The 17,249-nt window shown below is 41.6% G+C and overlaps 9 protein-coding genes across 9 annotated transcripts; 4 read left to right on the top strand and 5 right to left on the bottom strand.

Moving 5' to 3' along the window:
- Positions 1-178: 178 nt before the first annotated feature.
- On the bottom strand, positions 179-2,598 carry AW171_hschr63572 (HFL247Wp; the record flags this gene model as incomplete). The annotated part of the gene is given in 1 exon segment (XM_018133269.1): positions 179-2,598. Coding segments are annotated over 1 exon segment (2,421 nt in total).
- A 338-nt stretch (positions 2,599-2,936) lies between these two features.
- On the bottom strand, positions 2,937-4,781 carry ESF1 (pre-rRNA-processing protein ESF1; the record flags this gene model as incomplete). Its single annotated transcript, XM_018133270.1, has 1 exon — positions 2,937-4,781. The coding sequence occupies one exon, from the start codon at positions 4,779-4,781 to the stop codon at positions 2,937-2,939; it is 1,845 nt and encodes a 614-aa protein (XP_017988604.1).
- A 309-nt stretch (positions 4,782-5,090) lies between these two features.
- Positions 5,091-6,785, top strand: RTC5 (Rtc5p; the record flags this gene model as incomplete). Its single annotated transcript, XM_018133271.1, has 1 exon — positions 5,091-6,785. The coding sequence occupies one exon, from the start codon at positions 5,091-5,093 to the stop codon at positions 6,783-6,785; it is 1,695 nt and encodes a 564-aa protein (XP_017988603.1).
- A 99-nt stretch (positions 6,786-6,884) lies between these two features.
- RIO1 (protein kinase RIO1) lies at positions 6,885-8,360 on the bottom strand (the record flags this gene model as incomplete). Its single annotated transcript, XM_018133272.1, has 1 exon — positions 6,885-8,360. The coding sequence occupies one exon, from the start codon at positions 8,358-8,360 to the stop codon at positions 6,885-6,887; it is 1,476 nt and encodes a 491-aa protein (XP_017988602.1).
- Positions 8,361-8,530: 170 nt separating this feature from the next.
- KEI1 (Kei1p) lies at positions 8,531-9,204 on the top strand (the record flags this gene model as incomplete). The annotated part of the gene is made up of 2 exons (XM_018133273.1): positions 8,531-8,548; positions 8,614-9,204. 2 exons carry the CDS (start codon positions 8,531-8,533, stop codon positions 9,202-9,204), a joined length of 609 nt encoding a protein of 202 aa, XP_017988601.1.
- Positions 9,205-9,597: 393 nt separating this feature from the next.
- AW171_hschr63567 (HFL252Cp) lies at positions 9,598-10,494 on the top strand (the record flags this gene model as incomplete). Its single annotated transcript, XM_018133274.1, has 1 exon — positions 9,598-10,494. One exon carries the CDS (start codon positions 9,598-9,600, stop codon positions 10,492-10,494), a length of 897 nt encoding a protein of 298 aa, XP_017988600.1.
- A 101-nt stretch (positions 10,495-10,595) lies between these two features.
- Positions 10,596-12,746, bottom strand: XRS2 (Xrs2p; the record flags this gene model as incomplete). The annotated part of the gene is made up of 1 exon (XM_018133275.1): positions 10,596-12,746. One exon carries the CDS (start codon positions 12,744-12,746, stop codon positions 10,596-10,598), a length of 2,151 nt encoding a protein of 716 aa, XP_017988599.1.
- A 231-nt stretch (positions 12,747-12,977) lies between these two features.
- Positions 12,978-14,420, bottom strand: AW171_hschr63565 (HFL254Wp; the record flags this gene model as incomplete). Its single annotated transcript, XM_018133276.1, has 1 exon — positions 12,978-14,420. The coding sequence occupies one exon, from the start codon at positions 14,418-14,420 to the stop codon at positions 12,978-12,980; it is 1,443 nt and encodes a 480-aa protein (XP_017988598.1).
- Positions 14,421-15,347: 927 nt separating this feature from the next.
- On the top strand, positions 15,348-17,081 carry SAM3 (bifunctional polyamine/amino acid permease SAM3; the record flags this gene model as incomplete). Its single annotated transcript, XM_018133277.1, has 1 exon — positions 15,348-17,081. One exon carries the CDS (start codon positions 15,348-15,350, stop codon positions 17,079-17,081), a length of 1,734 nt encoding a protein of 577 aa, XP_017988597.1.
- Positions 17,082-17,249: the final 168 nt, after the last annotated feature.

Here is a 17,249-nt window from a genome sequence, read left to right as displayed (position 1 = left end):
ATAAACCATATTTAAAGCTTTAATATCATAGAAAACAATGATGTTCAACATGTGAAACACTAATGGTTTGGTATTAGGAATTAGTTTATTACTAGATTTTATACATTGCTATATGCACCCGAAGGAAAAGTTTATCAACACCATGGATTATTTATATTATTGACACTGCAGGATCTTATTATTCTATGGGTCCTACCCATTCCCAACATTTCATTATTTCACCATGAACCTCCATTAACATGGACTTCACATTGGTGTTGTTACTTTCTAACTTGTGTACAACTTTGTTCCATAGCTGATTCTTGTGTTTCAAATCAATAACGTCTGCCAATAAAACATCCCTTAGCTGGACAGTACTTAAAAATTTTGGAGAATCCTTACCTTCCGCTTTAGCAGAAGCCTTTAATTTCTCAACGACTTGAGATTTCAACTGCTCAATTATTTCTTGCTCTTTAAAGTGGCGCTGGAACCTCATTTTTAGTAATTGTATCAAGACAACGACTACAATAAACCCCCAGAACATCACAGTAAATCGCTCGTAAGTTCTATATATTTGTCTTTCGAACTGGCATCTGATTCCGATGTACTTTTTGGATAGCGACCGAATATATTCCTCTTTTTCCCCGTATTGAATATCCCCCTCCTGTTCCTCAATTCCATAGGCTTCAGGGTAGTCGTTGCTGTAGTCCTGAATTTTATTTCGTCCGGATGGTACCTGTAATTTGGATGTTAGTAAACTAGTCTTAGATGTGACAACACTGGGAACTAATAAATAATACTCACTTGCCTGAAAACTATCTCTGCCTGGGATTTCAAGTCCTTAATGACTTGCTTCCATATTTCTCTAAACTCTTTTTCATTCATCCACGGTACCTTGGATTCAAAAAAGATTTGACGCAACTCTTCCTCAGAAATACCACTCATGACATCATTATCGCCCTCACCACATTGAACTTGTGCGTTTTTCGTTCTCAATAACTCCAAAGACTTATAGACTACTTCTGCTATAAGCTTTTCTTTTCTGGAATCCTTCACACAACTGTCACTAACTGGGAAAAGACCGTATAACGAGAATACGGATGGGGTAATAACATAGTCTGACTTACATTTAATGCTCATCCGAGGATAGCAAATTGCGTTTTCTGGACAAGGTAAACAGTCGGGCTTGTACTTTTGCAAGAAATCATCTATATGTCCTAAAATCGGATAACGATCAGCATTTGAGAAAGTAGGTATGTCAATGCTATGACCACAGTAACCAACTAGCACCCTTTGTTCCCTGTACCACAAACCAAATAGTATAGGTAATACAACTAATGAAAATACAAGCAACTTCTTAAATACAGAGTATAGCCATTTGATAAAAGCTTTGAACAATGAGGGGCGCTTAACCCCAGTCTTCACATCTGTATGCTCCTCTTCAACAATTTCCTCCTTACTATCGGTAGAAGGTTTCTGCGGCGAAAGTACTGTGGACTTTTTCTTTGTAGCTACAGTCTTTGGAGTAGATGGAGCGCTCTTTTGTTTCTTTTGTTTCTGTCTCGGCGTCTGCTTCTTATCAGGAGTAGAAAAACTTGTATTTGTTACAGTACTTGGGCCTGAATTCGATTGACCCTTCCCATCCGTCGTTTTGGGTCTTTCTGCCGTCTTCTTAGGACGTTTAGTTAATTTGTTTCCACTATTACTGTCTGCAGTAGAATCAGCGACAGATGGACGAGATATATCAGCCGAAAGCTCAGTAGAAGATGAACTTTCCGGCCGCTGTTGCTGCTTATTTCCAGCTTGCGCTTTTGATAACAGGACCTGAAACTCAGGACTGACCTTCAACTTCGAAAGGTCAGGCGTGGCCTGCCTCTTAGCAGCAGGATATGTAAAGTCTTGTGCATTTAGCTTGTCAAACTCATTGTCAAAAACCAAAACCTTCTTGCCCGTAGGGGTAGACACTAGAGAGGATTCATCATCTGATGTTTCAAATTTATTGATAAGCAGTGAGTGATGTTCTCCTTTTAATGGTGTACGTTTTGTCTGAACCTTGTTGACGATAGGCGACCTAGGGGCACCAAACTCGGCCCCATCAACTTCCTTAATTGTCTTCTTCTTATGTGACTTGGATTTTTTCTTGCGAATTGGTTTTGGGCTACTATCAACATCGCCATATGTACCGTCATCACGCTCATCAATCTTCCGCTTCCTACTACCAGGACCCTTCTGAAATTCATTAACATCGCTAAAAGGACTAGACGTTTTTAACCCACTATCATATTCAACAGAGCCTGCCGACGGTGTTCGTAGAGATTTGCGAACCTTACTTTCAAACATATCTATTTCCCCTGTCACAAGATCCCCAGATACATTACCACCCTTCTTACGTTTACCGTGACGTGACTTAACAACTTTATCACCACTTGGAATTGCTTCATGCTCCTGAAGTGCATTAGACCGAATTGTATCAACGTTGGCCTTGAAAAGTTTTACTAGATCGTTTTTCTTGTCATGTCCACTAAAACTAACATTATTCTCAAGTAAAATCTTTCTTAACTCGATAACCCGTAACGTTTTAGGATCTAAATTCTCATCCCAATAGTGTTCCTCAACCATTTTGAACCGCGAGAAATCACTTAATGTCAATTTAAGCTCGATAGTGTCTCAAACCTTCCAATAGCTTTCCGAAGATGATGTTAACTCTTGTAAAGGATTTAACCTTTCGGTATTGCTGCGTTATTTCACAAATGTTTACAAATTGGGCCATTTCCGGGTAATGTAAACAAAGTATTTACACGTGCTGGTCACGTGTTTGAAGTTCGACGAGTTCCTCCCGGCGCTTAAATTGGGATGTTCAATAGATGGAAGGGAAGACTTACTGGATCATGAACTAGGTTCCTGATTAGATTTACACGCCTATAGTCAGGGCTATTTTACAGATACTTATATATACACTATTTGGTCTTGTTCTTCTTACTGCTATTCTTTAGTTTGTTCACAAGCGTAGAGATGTTGTTATTGTTGTTTGGCTCTTCGGCCTTACGCTTTTTACTATGAGAAAGTTTAGAAGAACGATTACGACGCTCCTTCAGTATTTCCTTCATAGCATTTGTGGGCTTGAACTCTGGCTGGGAAGGATCGATTGCGAAGTCACGATCCTCGAAGACTTCCTGGAATCTTGGATCGTTTAGGTCTGGCTTAAAGCTATCCTCTACTATTTTACGCTTGTCCTGGAATTTGTTTCTCTTGAATTGCTCTTTTTCTGACCTAATAATTTCCTTCATGTTAAAGTGCGCCTTGCTGTTGACCTTGGATTCGGTCTCGTTTTCATCTAGCATTAGCAATTCTAGCTCAGCTTGATTTTTCCTAGCTGCCTCACTATCCTGGTCCTCTGAATTGGTAGTGTGACGCTTGGATTTCTTTTCTTCTTCAGCTTGTTTCTTGAGCTCCTTGACTCTCTCCTTCCTCTTCTTTCTCCGATCCTTTTCTTTTAGCTTGATCTTGTCTATCGTAGATATCTCATCACTGTCCTTTGCTGCTTGAGGCTCGCCGTTCTCAAGAGCCGGCGTAAACGTAATTTCCACGTCTGCTTCCTCCTCATCATCTGCGGCCTCTTCGTCAAATAGAGACTTATTCGCGACCTTCGTGCTACTAGTTACCAGCGATTTGAGTTTGTTTTTCGCTTCTTCACTGATCTCCCGCTCTGACTCGTCCGAGTCTGATGCTAGGTACGCCTTGAAGTCCATATCGTCCAGTTCCTTCTGTGAGAAGGCACGTTTAGTCATCTCAACTCTATCAGCGGGGGTTTCGTCCCACGTCAATTTGACTTGGGAATGCTGAAGGGCAGATGTACTGAACTGAATAGGTTTGTAGTCGTTAGGAACCTTATCACACTCGTCCCTTGGCTCGTCATCAAACGTAACACCGTCTGGAACGTATCTAATATCAAACATGTTGGCTGTCGACTCGTATTCAGTACCATCACAGTTTTGGTATATGGCCTCGGCCGTAGACACATCATCACAGTATACAACCGCATAGTAGTATCTTAACCTTTCCAGCTGGTATTTACGTAGCGCACCGGAGTCGTAGTCTTTTTCACCATCCTCTTGATCGTAAAGATCATTAATGTCAACATCAGAGTCATCATCGTCATTACTCTTCTTTTTCTTCGATTTGAACAGTTCTCTGGGTGGACCAGCTACATCTTCCTGCTTCATTCGCTCTTTCCCAAACTCACTGGGATAGATGCAGATTTTCTCTATCTTCCCTCCCTTTGGTACAAAAGACTTGAAGGTAACCATCAGATCAACGGACCTCACATAGTCCCAGTCTAGATTCACAACAGCAAGAGTCTTGGACGCATCACCTGCTGGAGGAGGTGCTTCTTTAGTATCCTCTTCAGACTCGACCTCGACCTCGCTATCCTCCGAATCCTCCTCAGAGTCACTGGAGGTATCCTCTTCTGAGGAAGACACATAGTCGGATGGTACTTCACCGCGTGCACGGTCAACCACTGCAACCTTCCCATTATCATCGCTCTCTTCTTCCTCGTCAGATTCTTTATCCTTTACAAAATACTTATCGAAATCCTTCGCGTCCTTGTTCTTGCCATCAACAATACGCCTGCCGTACTTGTCAACTTTAGCTTTAGCCTTGAACTCAAGATCACTCTTGCTAAATCTATCATCTAGCTTTATTTTAACATTTTTTGACCTGGTTTGCTTAAATTTTGGATCATTATGAATCCGGGAAAACCTTGAGTCTTTAGTGACTGACTCTAGCTTCTTTTCAGACATCTTTGGGATAAAATGAGCGCTAATGAAGCTGTTGTCCTTGCTTTTCTTTGTCACAGTGGTTGAGATGAGCTACCTTAAAATTTTATGGAATTCATAAAAGGTGATGAGGCCATAAATGTTTCTTTTTATTTAGAACACTTTGACATATAATAAATCAAGAATTTAATGGTATTCATAGTCTTTCAGATCTTCTAATAATGCTAATATCGAGTATTTATCACTAAATTAATAACGTGTATTTATTCTGAGGTCTTAATTTCTGTGTTTTAACGGTTTATCTAAAGTTGTAAGTTAGGTATTCAAGTTATAATGGGCCAACAATCGTCAACTCCTTCAAATAGTGGGGGATCACCAGTCCCAGTTTTTGAGAGTAAAGATGCTATTATGAAGTTTATGAATGAAAGAGCAGTTCGAAAGTTTTCTTCGGCTGATAGGATTGCATTCCAGGCTTTTATAGGAGATACTACTGCTACGAATGATTTAATGAATAGTGATGCAATTGAGAGGGTATTCGGAGTCTCCGCTGATCCCATAATGGTATCCTTATTGTCTAGGATCCTTGAAAATGTCACAGCCTTTCCATTGGTGAATAGCGTTAAGAGGGGAAAGGTAACATATAACAGTTTGCTCAAAGCTCGATTACTATTGGACCCACGCAGAGCAGTGAAGTATACTTCTTTGAAAGGCTATGATTACTTTGGCTGGTTATTTTTATTTTTGGCATATAAAGACAAGCCCATGTATGCAAATCCTACGGAGATTACCAATATCGGCATAAAATTGGGACCGGTAATCGCTAATTTCGACGGTGTCGATCTTGAGAGTCTCAAACTCCCAGGCAGCGATCTTGTTCAGTTTATCAGCTTTTTGCTTCAGCTTTCTACGTGTTGCTCTTCCGGGCATGATACATTTGGTTTGTTTTCGTACCGTAAATCGAAGAACTACGAAAGGCGCGCCTTAAACATCGTACGCAGTATGGATCCTTCTGGGAGTTCTTCGGGACTTGGTAAAAATACGATAATCACAGCAGCCCAATTTAAAGACGTTGTTTCAACTGTTGCGCCGCATTTATTCCAGCCACTAGTCTATTATCTTGATCATGTGGATAGTAGGCATCGTGACTTTGAGACAAAGGAGCATCGCAAACTTGAAGAGGATTCTGATCGCTACTTGCTTTCTGATGGATTTTTAGCACAAATGGGGACTCTCTGGTCGGGGAACTTATCGCGCGATATCTTACAGAAGTTATTTGTCGCAAGGGAAGCTGGTTTTTCTATGAGATCCTTCCAAGCAAAGGTATGTAAGTGGATGGCTCCATCTATATTGATTGTTAGCGGGAGGAGTATAGTCGACGATGATTTGTCAGTTATGCAGGAGCCACTGTACGGCAGATTTTTAAAAGAATACCCGAAGTGGAGAGACCAAGATCAGGACCCGGACTATATGACTAAGAAGAAGAAAACGCTTGTGTTCGCCGTGTTCGTTAATGACCCATGGAAAGTCACTAATAAAGATTTATTTGGTGGAGCTGAGACGACTATTATGCAATTAGCACCCGTGCAGGAAATTTTTAAGGCCACACGAACAGGCAATATCTATTTTAACACCATAGGAGGGGGGATTGGAATTGGGAGCTCTCAGCCTGTGATTAAAGCCTCGGCAAAAAAGTACCAACCGGGTGATGTCTCTTTGACTATTGATCCTTCGTTGGAGGTGGGTGTGTTTAGGCATGTGGGCCCACACGGTAGTATGTCTCCTGGGCAGTTACTTTCCAAACGAGGTCAAGCTAACAAATGCTTCGAGTATCGGTTCAAAGTACAGGATATCGAGGTGTGGGGCTTGGGCGGGACTAAGGAGCTAGAAGAGCAACGTAAACAATGGATATGGGAGGAGGCGGAATCGCAACGGAGAAAAAACGTTAATATTAATGGCTTTGGTGAAGAACGCGCCTTGCTTGAGTTGGCTGGCCTTGTAGGACAACATCAAGGTGGAGGGTCTGTTTGAATTGATACGAATAATGATTATGATAATGATTAACTAATTACAAAAAATACATGACTTTAGATTGCAGGACCTGTTTTTGTCAAGTTCGTTACTTTACTGTCATTTCTTAGACTTGGTTTTTTTAACCAATTTCTTCTTAAGATGTTTCTTCACCTTTGTTTTCCTCCTCTCTCGCTTAGCTTCCTTAGTTTCCTGCTTACGAAGCTTCTTCGCATCTTTATCCTCATGCTTCTTCCCCTTCAATTCTTTATGCCTCTCATCTGAGTACTCATCACTTTCGGAGTCCTCCCCATCACTATCACTGTCATCATTTGAATCACTAGAATCATTATCAGATTCATCTGAATCGTCTGAATCTTCAGAGTCGGACTCAGTGAGATCATACTGTTCAGTAGCTGTGAAGGAGCTGGCGACCTTTTTGTTATCCTCAGCAATTAGCGACTTTAGTAGGTCGAATTTTCCGGTAGTAAACCTTTCAAAATCACGTTCCTCTAGACCGTCTAGGTTTCTCACTAAATGTAGCGATCTAAACACCTCGTCTTCAACTTCATCATCATTTGTTAATTTCAGAGGAAGGTTTTTCTTAACATACGCCTGCAAGTCCTTGTATGACCGGTAATCGCCCTCAAACTTGTCCAGCGACTCTGATATGACAAACTGGAAAATAGCACGCTCAGGGCAGATGTCTATTCCCATCTTCGAAAAGTACCCATTGACGTTCTTTATGTCCATTCTCAGGAAGTCCAACGACATTGGATGTTCTGGTTGCACCGACTGTGACACATCGATCATATACAATTTCCCCTCGTGTACTATGGTATTGTACTCACTCAAGTCCGCATGCACTAATTGGCACTCCTGGTAAAGTAATCTTATATAACTTAGCATCAAATGATAGTAATGATATATCTCATCACGGTCCTTATATGGATAATCTCTCAGCTTAGGCGACGCAAATCCATCACCCCTGCCTAGAAACTCCATCACCAGCACATTGGACTTGATCTCAATAGGCTTTGGGCATGGAAGCACTTCTGATTGATAGATCCTCTTAAGGTTTCTAAACTCCTTCTCTGCCCAGACTTTAATCATCTTTCTAGGATTGTGCTGTGAGCGAGCATTTCTGAACCTAAATTCCCCATCAACGTACCTTTCACGATCCTTGAACACCAAAATCGAAGTTTTGTAAATCTTAATAGCATACTCCTTCTTCTTGACCTCTACTTCGGCATCCTCAGTATCTTCAGCATGGTCAGCACCCTCATTTGATGCCAAGTGCTCCTTGGCATCCCCAGCAAACGCGTGGTATACATTGGCTTCCTTACCGGTACTCAAACAACCATTAAATTCGCTTATAACCCCACGATTAATCAGCTTACGCAGGAACCTCATGGTCCTAGGATCCAAAACATTCTCAACCGTCGCTCTATTAGCTTTGTCCTTGCTGGTTTTGCCTTTCGTTAGCTTCAGCTCATCTGTCTTAATTTGGTCCGCAAATTTGTCCAGAATACGGGAATTTTCATGCTCCTTGTGATCCCGCAGTCTTAAGTGACTGAAATCATCTTCTATGCCCATCTTTGAGTGTTATCTGATGCTTTTCTTACTTCTACAGCTGTAGTTTCTTGTCGGCATCTGAATGGCCTGTTACATACAAATTTTTTATGACAGACTAGAACATAGAACACTCGTCACACAAGCAAACCAGCATTCAAAAACGAGCTTTAATACCCTCCTAGTCTACCAGGATGGTGTTTTTGCCTCAGGTATGTACCACACCAGTCCGTCGACCTCTTTCCAGCCACGTTACTAACTCTTTTCTTCCCTAAAGTCCTTTTTCGGGTTCCCACTTTACATTGGTGTAGAACTGTCGCTCGGAATAGCGATATTTAACAAGTTCTGTGGCTTTTACGGCATCTTAGCACTATTCACTGGCCACCCTCTTCGGATAACTCAGTGGTTCTTCTATGTATGGTCATGTGTGGTACTACTGGTATACTTAAAGGGAATTTCGCAGATCTATAAGCCCACACTGCCAACGACCTGCTTAGTTCTGATGAGTTACAGCGCTGACACCATCTTGTCGTGCATTTTTACGATCTATTTCACCAATTATTGGTTCTCTAAAGAAGGATCAGCCGCCGTCGCAGACGTAGAAACGGCAAACCAGCCAAGCAGTGCCAGCCAGAGCTACGAATACAACGGCACCCTGGTATTCACGCTCTTTACGCTTGCAGCAAGGTTTTATTCTAATTTTCTTATAGCTGCGTTCGTTCAGAGGATGATGAAACAAGACCGCTTCATACCAGACGACAACGACATTGACCTCAATCTCAAAAGCAAGCCAGTATTACACAGAGCTTACCTGAAGCTCCAAAGATCGTGTTATCACTTCTGTAGATATTACTTACTGCCTGCCTAGTTTCTAGTTTACTTTTACATAGATAACACAGCTTGAAGCGAGTTTACACGTTACGTATCGAAGAAGCAGATCCAGCATGGGGACTTATTGATATCTGATGACAAGCTGACACATACTAGAGCTCACATTACGCATTGAGGGCTGTCATTGACGTTCTAATGCCCGCGGTATACTTCAACTATGATGTTCTGTGATGTTCCATAGAGCGGTCCGGGTGTTTTAGAACTGTCTTATTTGCTTACCAATATGGCCCCTGAAAGATCACTGTAGCAACAGCAGGGTATAAATAAGACAAAGGGAGAACATTCCGTACTCTGAACTTGTTGCAATTAGTTCAATTCCTTCTTACTAAGAACTATAATACTTTTAGTTAATTATTAATTGTATATCAAGATGGTCGAATTAAAGAACTCTACTGCAACTATCAAGCTCAACACCGGCGCTGAACTACCAGTTGTTGGTTTGGGTACCTGGCAATCAACTGACGAGGACTGCTACAAAGCTGTTCTCGCTGCCTTGAAGAACGGTTACAAGCACATTGACACTGCTGCAATTTACGGTAATGAGGAGGTTATCGGTAGAGCTATCAAGGACTCTGGTATTCCAAGAGAGGAACTGTTTATCACCACCAAGCTATGGTTCCCTGGCTACAGGAACCCTAAGGAAGCTTTGACCAAGTCTTTGGAGCGTTTGGGTTTGGACTATGTTGACCTTTACTTGATCCACTGGCCTGCTACCTTCAAGGAGGGTCAAGACCCAATCCACGGGAACGCTGAGGCTGACCCCAGCTGGACCCATGTGCACACCTGGAGAATGGTCCAGAAATTGCCTGAGACCGGCCTAACAAAGGCTGTTGGTGTTTCCAACTTCACTATCAACAACTTGAAGGACATTTTGAATGACCCCGAGAACAAGGTGATCCCAGCTGCTAACCAAGTTGAGATCCACCCATACTTGCCTCAAGAGGATTTGTTCGACTTCTGTAAGGAGAAGGGTATTGTCATTGAGGCCTACTCTCCTTTGGGATCCACCGGTTCCCCAGCCGCCAAGGAGCCAGTTATTGTTGAGCTTGCCGAGAAGTACGGCGTTGCTCCAGCTCAGGTTTTGATCTCCTGGGTTATCTCTAGAGGTATGGTTGTGTTGCCAAAGTCCCAAAAGGAAGAGAGAGTCATTGCCAACTTCAAGGTGTTCCAGTTGGAAAAGAGCGACATTGAGAGAATTAACGAAGTCCATAAGAAGAGCGGTACTAAGAGATTTGTTGACCCTCCATTCTCTCTAGGCTGGAAATGATTTGAACTGCCTTTATACGTAATTAATTGATATGATAGTCCGATAAATATGTCAAAGATATGTACTAGATAAACATTCCTAAAAACTTACACGATATATTGTCATTTGTTTCTTCTTGATCTGCGGAAAGCGAACTTGGGCCCGTCATCGTCCTCTTCATCGTCGTTGATTTGATCTACTTCGTTTGAAGTTGGCATGGACTTATGGGCTGCGCCCGGTTGGGCATTTGTTTGCTCATAATCGCTATCTTCGCCATCGATGACAAAAAGAGCGGGCTGTTCTTCAGTTGAAGTTGAAGGCTGCGCGGTTTCATGTACGCTGACAGCGGATGAGGTGTGGCTTGGCATGCATTCAGAAGTTGAAAACTCTTGTGCTCTAAAGTTGTCGGTTGTGTAAGGTTCTAATGGAATAAAATGTTTGGAAGTGGTAGTAGTCTTGCGGGTCTTCTTTCCCAGGCCTGCTGCAGCTTTCATGTACTTTGGCCAAACTTTTATGAACTTTTTAAAGTTCTTGCGATTACCGTATTCTGGGTTTGCAGGTACAATATTACTGGAGCGCCTAGAAATCATGGGCATCGTCTTTGTAATAGCCAAGCATTGTAGTTGTGTAATTGCTTCTTCGGTTAGCTCATCCGGAGCAACCTCTATAATCTGTGACCTTATTTGATTAACCTCAGTCTCTTTTATTTCTTTAATTGCATCTACAATTGCTGTTTGTGGAGAGGACGGAGTTTTACTACGTTTGGCGCTATATTCGTCGTCCTGGCTCTTGGGCGGCCTTTTGGAGGGTCGTGTCTGTTCTACCACGGCCTCGGGGTTCAATTCGTGCTTAAAGGTTATATTATCCTCACTGTCTATGTCTTGATGTGATGTTTGACCTATAGAACTGTTGGCTGTGGTTTCGGAGTCGATTGTATGCGTATCATTGTCTGTGGCTCTAAGCATCATATTTGGCAAGGGTTTGACCCTTGATGCACGAGATCTTGTCTCCCGGCCTTTAGGGGTCTCTTCTTTCACAGATTCGGTAGCCTTTTTGGTATCTAATTGGTCATTGTGAGCGGTTGTCTGCTCTGCACCTAGCTGAGTATCCCCCTCTGTTTTGACGTCAGCGTTTGATACTCCTCCAGCAAAAAAGGACAGACTATCCAGCGGCTGAACACGCTTGGTTCTTCTTCTTTTTATCACAGGCTGACTATCTGGCGTCAATTTATGAGGATCCTCCTTAATAGGCCTTTTATTAGAGGAACTATCTGATAGGTTGGTAGCACCTGGTTTTGACGTCTCTGTACTGTTGTGTTCAGAAGATCGAAGCTGCAGAATGTCGTGAATATTTTCATTCACAATCGCCTTTACTAAATCCTTGACAGTTGTTAATTGTAATCCCACAGAATTGGTGATCTTTTCAAGCCTTTTCAAGGTTTCCTTTCTGCTGGCACTGCTCGCAGTACCATACGTTAGGATCATCACTTTTCCCGTATCCAGAAGAGAAACAAAATGCCCTAAGGTTTGTATGTCTAACACTAAATGGGTAGTTGCACCTCCTAACTCTAGAGTATATTTCAACATATCATACTCATCCTTTTTTGTTAAGATAATATGCAAGCCATACAGGGGACGGGATTGCGGTTTAAAGTTGGGAAATATGCTAAATTGCTTCAGCAATTGATTCACAGTCTGCTCGAAATCATTGCAATTTGACTGTAAACTTGACATAAGACCTTTTAAAAACCCTGGTTCAACTAATGGTATACCTTTAACCAGCGAGAACAGATATTTATCATATTCCCTGTCGTCTTGATGTCGCTCAACAACCTGATGAGTAGTATCTTTAGATAACGACGGGACAAAGGTAATATCCAAATCATTCAATTCTTTTCTTGCCGGGAATTCATCCAGTTTTAGAGTACTGGGTATTTTTATCTCCCATTTTAACCATTCCAAGGTACATGGGACATTATGGGAACCAATATCCAGTCTTACAGGACTTGCAACTCTTGAAAACTTCAACATCTCACCCTTCGTTATAGCTTTATTGTTAAGCCTCATCTGCGAACCTAATAACTGAACCTCTATAAGCTCACTTTTAGCAGTTATTCCTAAATGTACCCTAGAAACGCCCTTTTCCTCTACTACAATGGCACTCTTACTTGCTCTACCTATAATATATTCCTTGTTATTAAGAAAGAGGCATGATATACAGTGAAACTCAGATGGATTATTGGGATTATCGAATTGGCATTTGAACATCCACATTGTCCAGCAATTCTTGCTAAACCTGCTGAAGGCTATTTACAAGTTAAAGTAACATAAAAAAGTTGGCGCGCGGTAAAAAGCCTTAAGATGACATGGCAAAGAAATAAAATATTGCTAAGCTTATTTTAAGGAATATGTAATTAGAAAATGTAAAGGTGAGTATTTTACACTTCATTTTGAATACTTAAAACGTGTGATTCATTATTGGTGAAGCTTTTTGGTATTATAGTCTCACATAAAGGCGATCTTAACACCAAATGAAAAACCGGGTTTTGCTTCATCTTGTGGTCTAGAAGTTAACGGTATAGCATACGTGAGGTCCAGATTTCCAATCCTAGAGCTGTAAATCAATGAAACTCCAGTAGCAGCGGCGAACTTCTCTGGGATACCGTCTTTTAATGCAAAAACATCACCGGCGTTAACGAATGTTTGTAACTTAATTGGTGATATCTTTGGCATTTTAGGTAAACCAATGGAGGAATAGAGACCAAGTCTGTAAAATGAATCACCAGATGTGTTGCCAACCATGTTAGTTTGGAAACCCTTTAACGATGAGAGACCACCAACGTAGAAGCGGTCCATGAAATGAACGTCGGGAACTTTCCCGTCTGTTGATGGGGAAAAAATAGAACCACATGAAAAGTTTAGACTTGTCGTTAGCTGCTCGCTGAGGAAAGATCTGTGTGCTTCGCAGGATAATGTTAACTTGTCAAAGGTATTACCAAAGTTTTGGCCTGCGGCGGACTGCTTCAGCACGAATTCATTGGTAAAATTGACCTTCACTCCCTGGGTAGGTACAGTTCCAATGGATTTAATGTTACTGTAAAGCATCTGAGAAATTAAACTTAACTTGGAGTACACGTTTTTGGATGGTAGAGAAATTTCTGTAGCATCTGTCTTCGGAACAAGGTCTCTAAGTATAATTGATAGGCCATTGAAAGTAGTAGGTGTATAGAATTGATTAAGCGACATCCAAGGCTTGTGCACCCCAATGTTTAAACCTAGTTGTCTATGTCTGCCTTGATCCGACTCTGCTATCCAAGGCTGTTCACGAAGATCCGAGAGCGAATAAGAGAAGTCGAAGACGCTTTTCACTGAAGGGTCGTGTAAGAATGGAACCGAACATTTCACATTAGCGGCCTTTTCATTCAAGTTCCCAGTGAAAGGATCCACATTCAATTCACCTTGCAAATTTATGGTCTCGGCGTAGCCATATTTGTTCAAGAGTGAGACACGGCCACCAACAGAAGCAAAGTTGTCCCTTGTAGTGCTGATTAACGACAAATTCCTGTAAGAAACTGGTGTAAGTTTGATTTGAGCACTAATTGGAAGCGGTAGATCCATATTGATATCCTTAGGAGTGGCATCTTTTAAAAACTGCTTCACAAATTCTGAATGGTCTTCTGTAAGTGATATGGATACATCATCATAGAGGCCGGTAAGCATTAACTTCTTTTCAATGTTTTTTAAAGCTGATATGGTGGTAGTTAAGCTTTGTAATGGATTGGATAATAAGGGGTTTAGAATTGTTTTGAATGATCCTTCTGACAAAGGGTTGGATACAGTATCGGTAACCTCAACGGATGAGACGTATACTGGCTTGGACTCAACGCTTTGCAATTTCGAGACATGCAATTGCGACTCTAACTGTTTCTGAAAGTTCTCGGGGTCCATTTAAATCTTTCTAGTTATTCAATATTCTTCTTTCAGCGCACTTACCACATGTATTAACACTGTTTACAGCCTAGTACACCAATAGGCTACATTAATATTGGGATCATATTGGGTTTAGTCACGTGATCTTCTTCTGCCGGTGGAACCCGTGCTAATTTTGCGGGTGATGGCTTACGCAGAAGTAGTGCTTAGTCGCTGAAGGGCCTCGGCAGCAGCGGTTGCGTGATTTAATGCACTAGAGGTCGCGACGCGAGCATCCAATCCCTAATCTCGAGGCTATTATTGAGACGCGCATTACTACTTTACAAAGCTCATACAAGTATAACTAGTGCATAACTACAATTGCACTACTACTAGAGCAATTCTGCAATCCGAACCCCTTGCAGAATCCTTAAAGTAGCTAACTAACATGTCCGACTACGAGCTTGAACTGTATCCTGAGAGCATCGATATAATGGTAGCTTATTATCGACCTCTTGACCCTCTACTGCTGGCGACTTCTACAGTATCGCGGTAGTTGACTTAACGTACGCTATAACTATATGATTATTTCTTGCTATCTCCCATCGTACCGCTGTATCACTTCGGCATCTCTCGGCATCTCGGCTGCTTGAAATTTCATCTGATGTGAAAATGTAAATCCCAATATGGAAAAGTTTTCCATGCCCCACGGAAAATCTGCAGCACTTGTGTTCACGTACATGATGATTTCCAGGTGTAGAAGTTTAGTATCGTTCACTGCATAGAACATATCAAAATTGTGGCGACAGACATCACCACACTTGGTAAGTCCGTCAACTGCACCGAAGTTCATAACTTTTATCAACCTGCTGCTACGATCCATAAGCTTATAGGCTAATCCTGTTCGAGGAAAGTGCCCTTGTTTGAATATCTGAATAATAGCACAGGGTATAACAAAGATAAACCATGGTAAAATATACGGACACAGAACTGGTCGACTCTTTCCAATCATCAACCTGGGTAACGAATGAGGATGAAGTTTCTGGTACACGTTTCACGAGGCTGATGGATGGCTTTCGAAGGCATGAAGTTGTAATACCAGAGGGTGTTGATTTGTCTAAAATGGACGAATACGAACGTAATAATTTTATTTTGGCACATCAGCCTTTCAGAAAAACTCTTTCTCAGAGACATTTAACGATGATATCGATAGGTGGCACGCTAGGAACAGGTCTATTCATAGGTATCGGTGGATCTCTTACTGAGGGTCCTGGAGCGTTGTTGCTGGGGTTTGCCATTGTAGGTTTATCTATTTTCTGTGTTATTCAGTCGGCCGCAGAGTTGTCTTGTCAGTATCCTGTGTCAGGGTCTTTTGCGACACATGTATCGCGTTTTTTGGAACCTTCTATTGGGTTTACGGTTTCTAATGCGTATGCATTGTCGTGGTTGATCTCATTTCCAAATGAACTAACTGGGTTGGCTATGACGATGCGACATTGGAACACTTCGGTGAATCCTTCAGTATGGGTAACTATCTTCTACGTTATTGTCATTGCACTTAATTTATTCGCTGTCCGTGGTTTTGCTGAAGCTGAGTTTTGGCTCTCCATTGTCAAAATACTTGCTATTATAGTGTTTCTCGTCATCGGTATCGTCATAATATGCGGCGGTGGTCCAGGAAACGAAAATGGTTATTTGGGAGCAAAGTACTGGCATGATCCTGGCTCTTTTAAGAAGCCTTACTTCAACAGTTTATGTAATACATTTATTTCCGCAGCTTTTACTTTTGGTGGTGCAGAATTGGTCATACTTACGGCGAGTGAGTCACGCAAAGTAGAGTCAATTTCCAGAGCTGCAAAGGGTACCTTCTGGAGAATAGCAATTTTCTACATTTCAACAGTTGCAATCATTGGCTGCTTAGTTCCGTACACTGATGAGAGGTTAAATGGTAATAATTCCAATGATGTCGCTACGTCGCCATTTGTGCTTGCATTGTCGGGAACTAGCGCGTTTAGTAGAAACATCGGTCATTTCATGAATGCGATTATATTGGTTGCGGTGATATCAGTCGCCAATTCTTCGGTCTATGCGGCTTCCCGTGTCATGCAATCCTTAGGCGCTTGCGGTCAATTGCCCTCTATTTTTGCTTATGTTGATAAACGCGGTAGACCGTTAGTGGGAATACTGGTCTCTGCATTATTTGGGTTACTTGCTTTCCTAGTGAATGTGTCTAATGTAACCAACGTTTTCAACTGGTTGTTTGCTCTTTGTTCCATCTCATCGTTCTTCACCTGGTGGTGCATCTGTGTTTCTCAACTAAGATTTAGAAAAGCATTGAAGGCGCAAGGTCTCTCTACCGATGACATTGCCTTCAAGTCGATGATGGGCATTTGGTCTGGTATCTTGGGAACTATTTTGAATACAATCCTAATTGTCGGTGAGGTATATGTGTCGGTGAAGGATGGAGATGCTAAAACATTCTTCCAAAACTGTTTATCGATACCATTGATGATATGCGCATATGTGATACACAAATTTTACAAGCGTAACAAGCAAATCTATATTCCTGCTGAGAGAATAGATTTGAGTTTAGGACAGAGTCCTAGAGATGTAGAATTGATGAAACATGAGAACACTTTAAGAAAGACGAAGATTGCATCTAGTCCATGGTACTACAGGACTTACAGGTTCTGGTGCTGACATCTAGAAGTGTGACATCATTTGGCGATTTTATTTGTGTATACTTGCATTGCATTTGCTATTTCACTGGCAAACATCAGCTCATTTAATTTAAACAACGATCGAGACTATCTATAACCTCATGTTCTAATACTATGTACGATAACTGCATCCGATTCTCGTAAATAA

Source organism: Eremothecium sinecaudum, chromosome VI (genome assembly GCF_001548555.1).
Source record: "Eremothecium sinecaudum strain ATCC 58844 chromosome VI, complete sequence".
Classification (NCBI taxonomy): domain Eukaryota; kingdom Fungi; phylum Ascomycota; class Saccharomycetes; order Saccharomycetales; family Saccharomycetaceae; genus Eremothecium; species Eremothecium sinecaudum.
The sequence above is the reverse complement of the archived record's forward strand: the minus strand, read 5'-3'. Positions and strand labels throughout refer to the sequence as shown.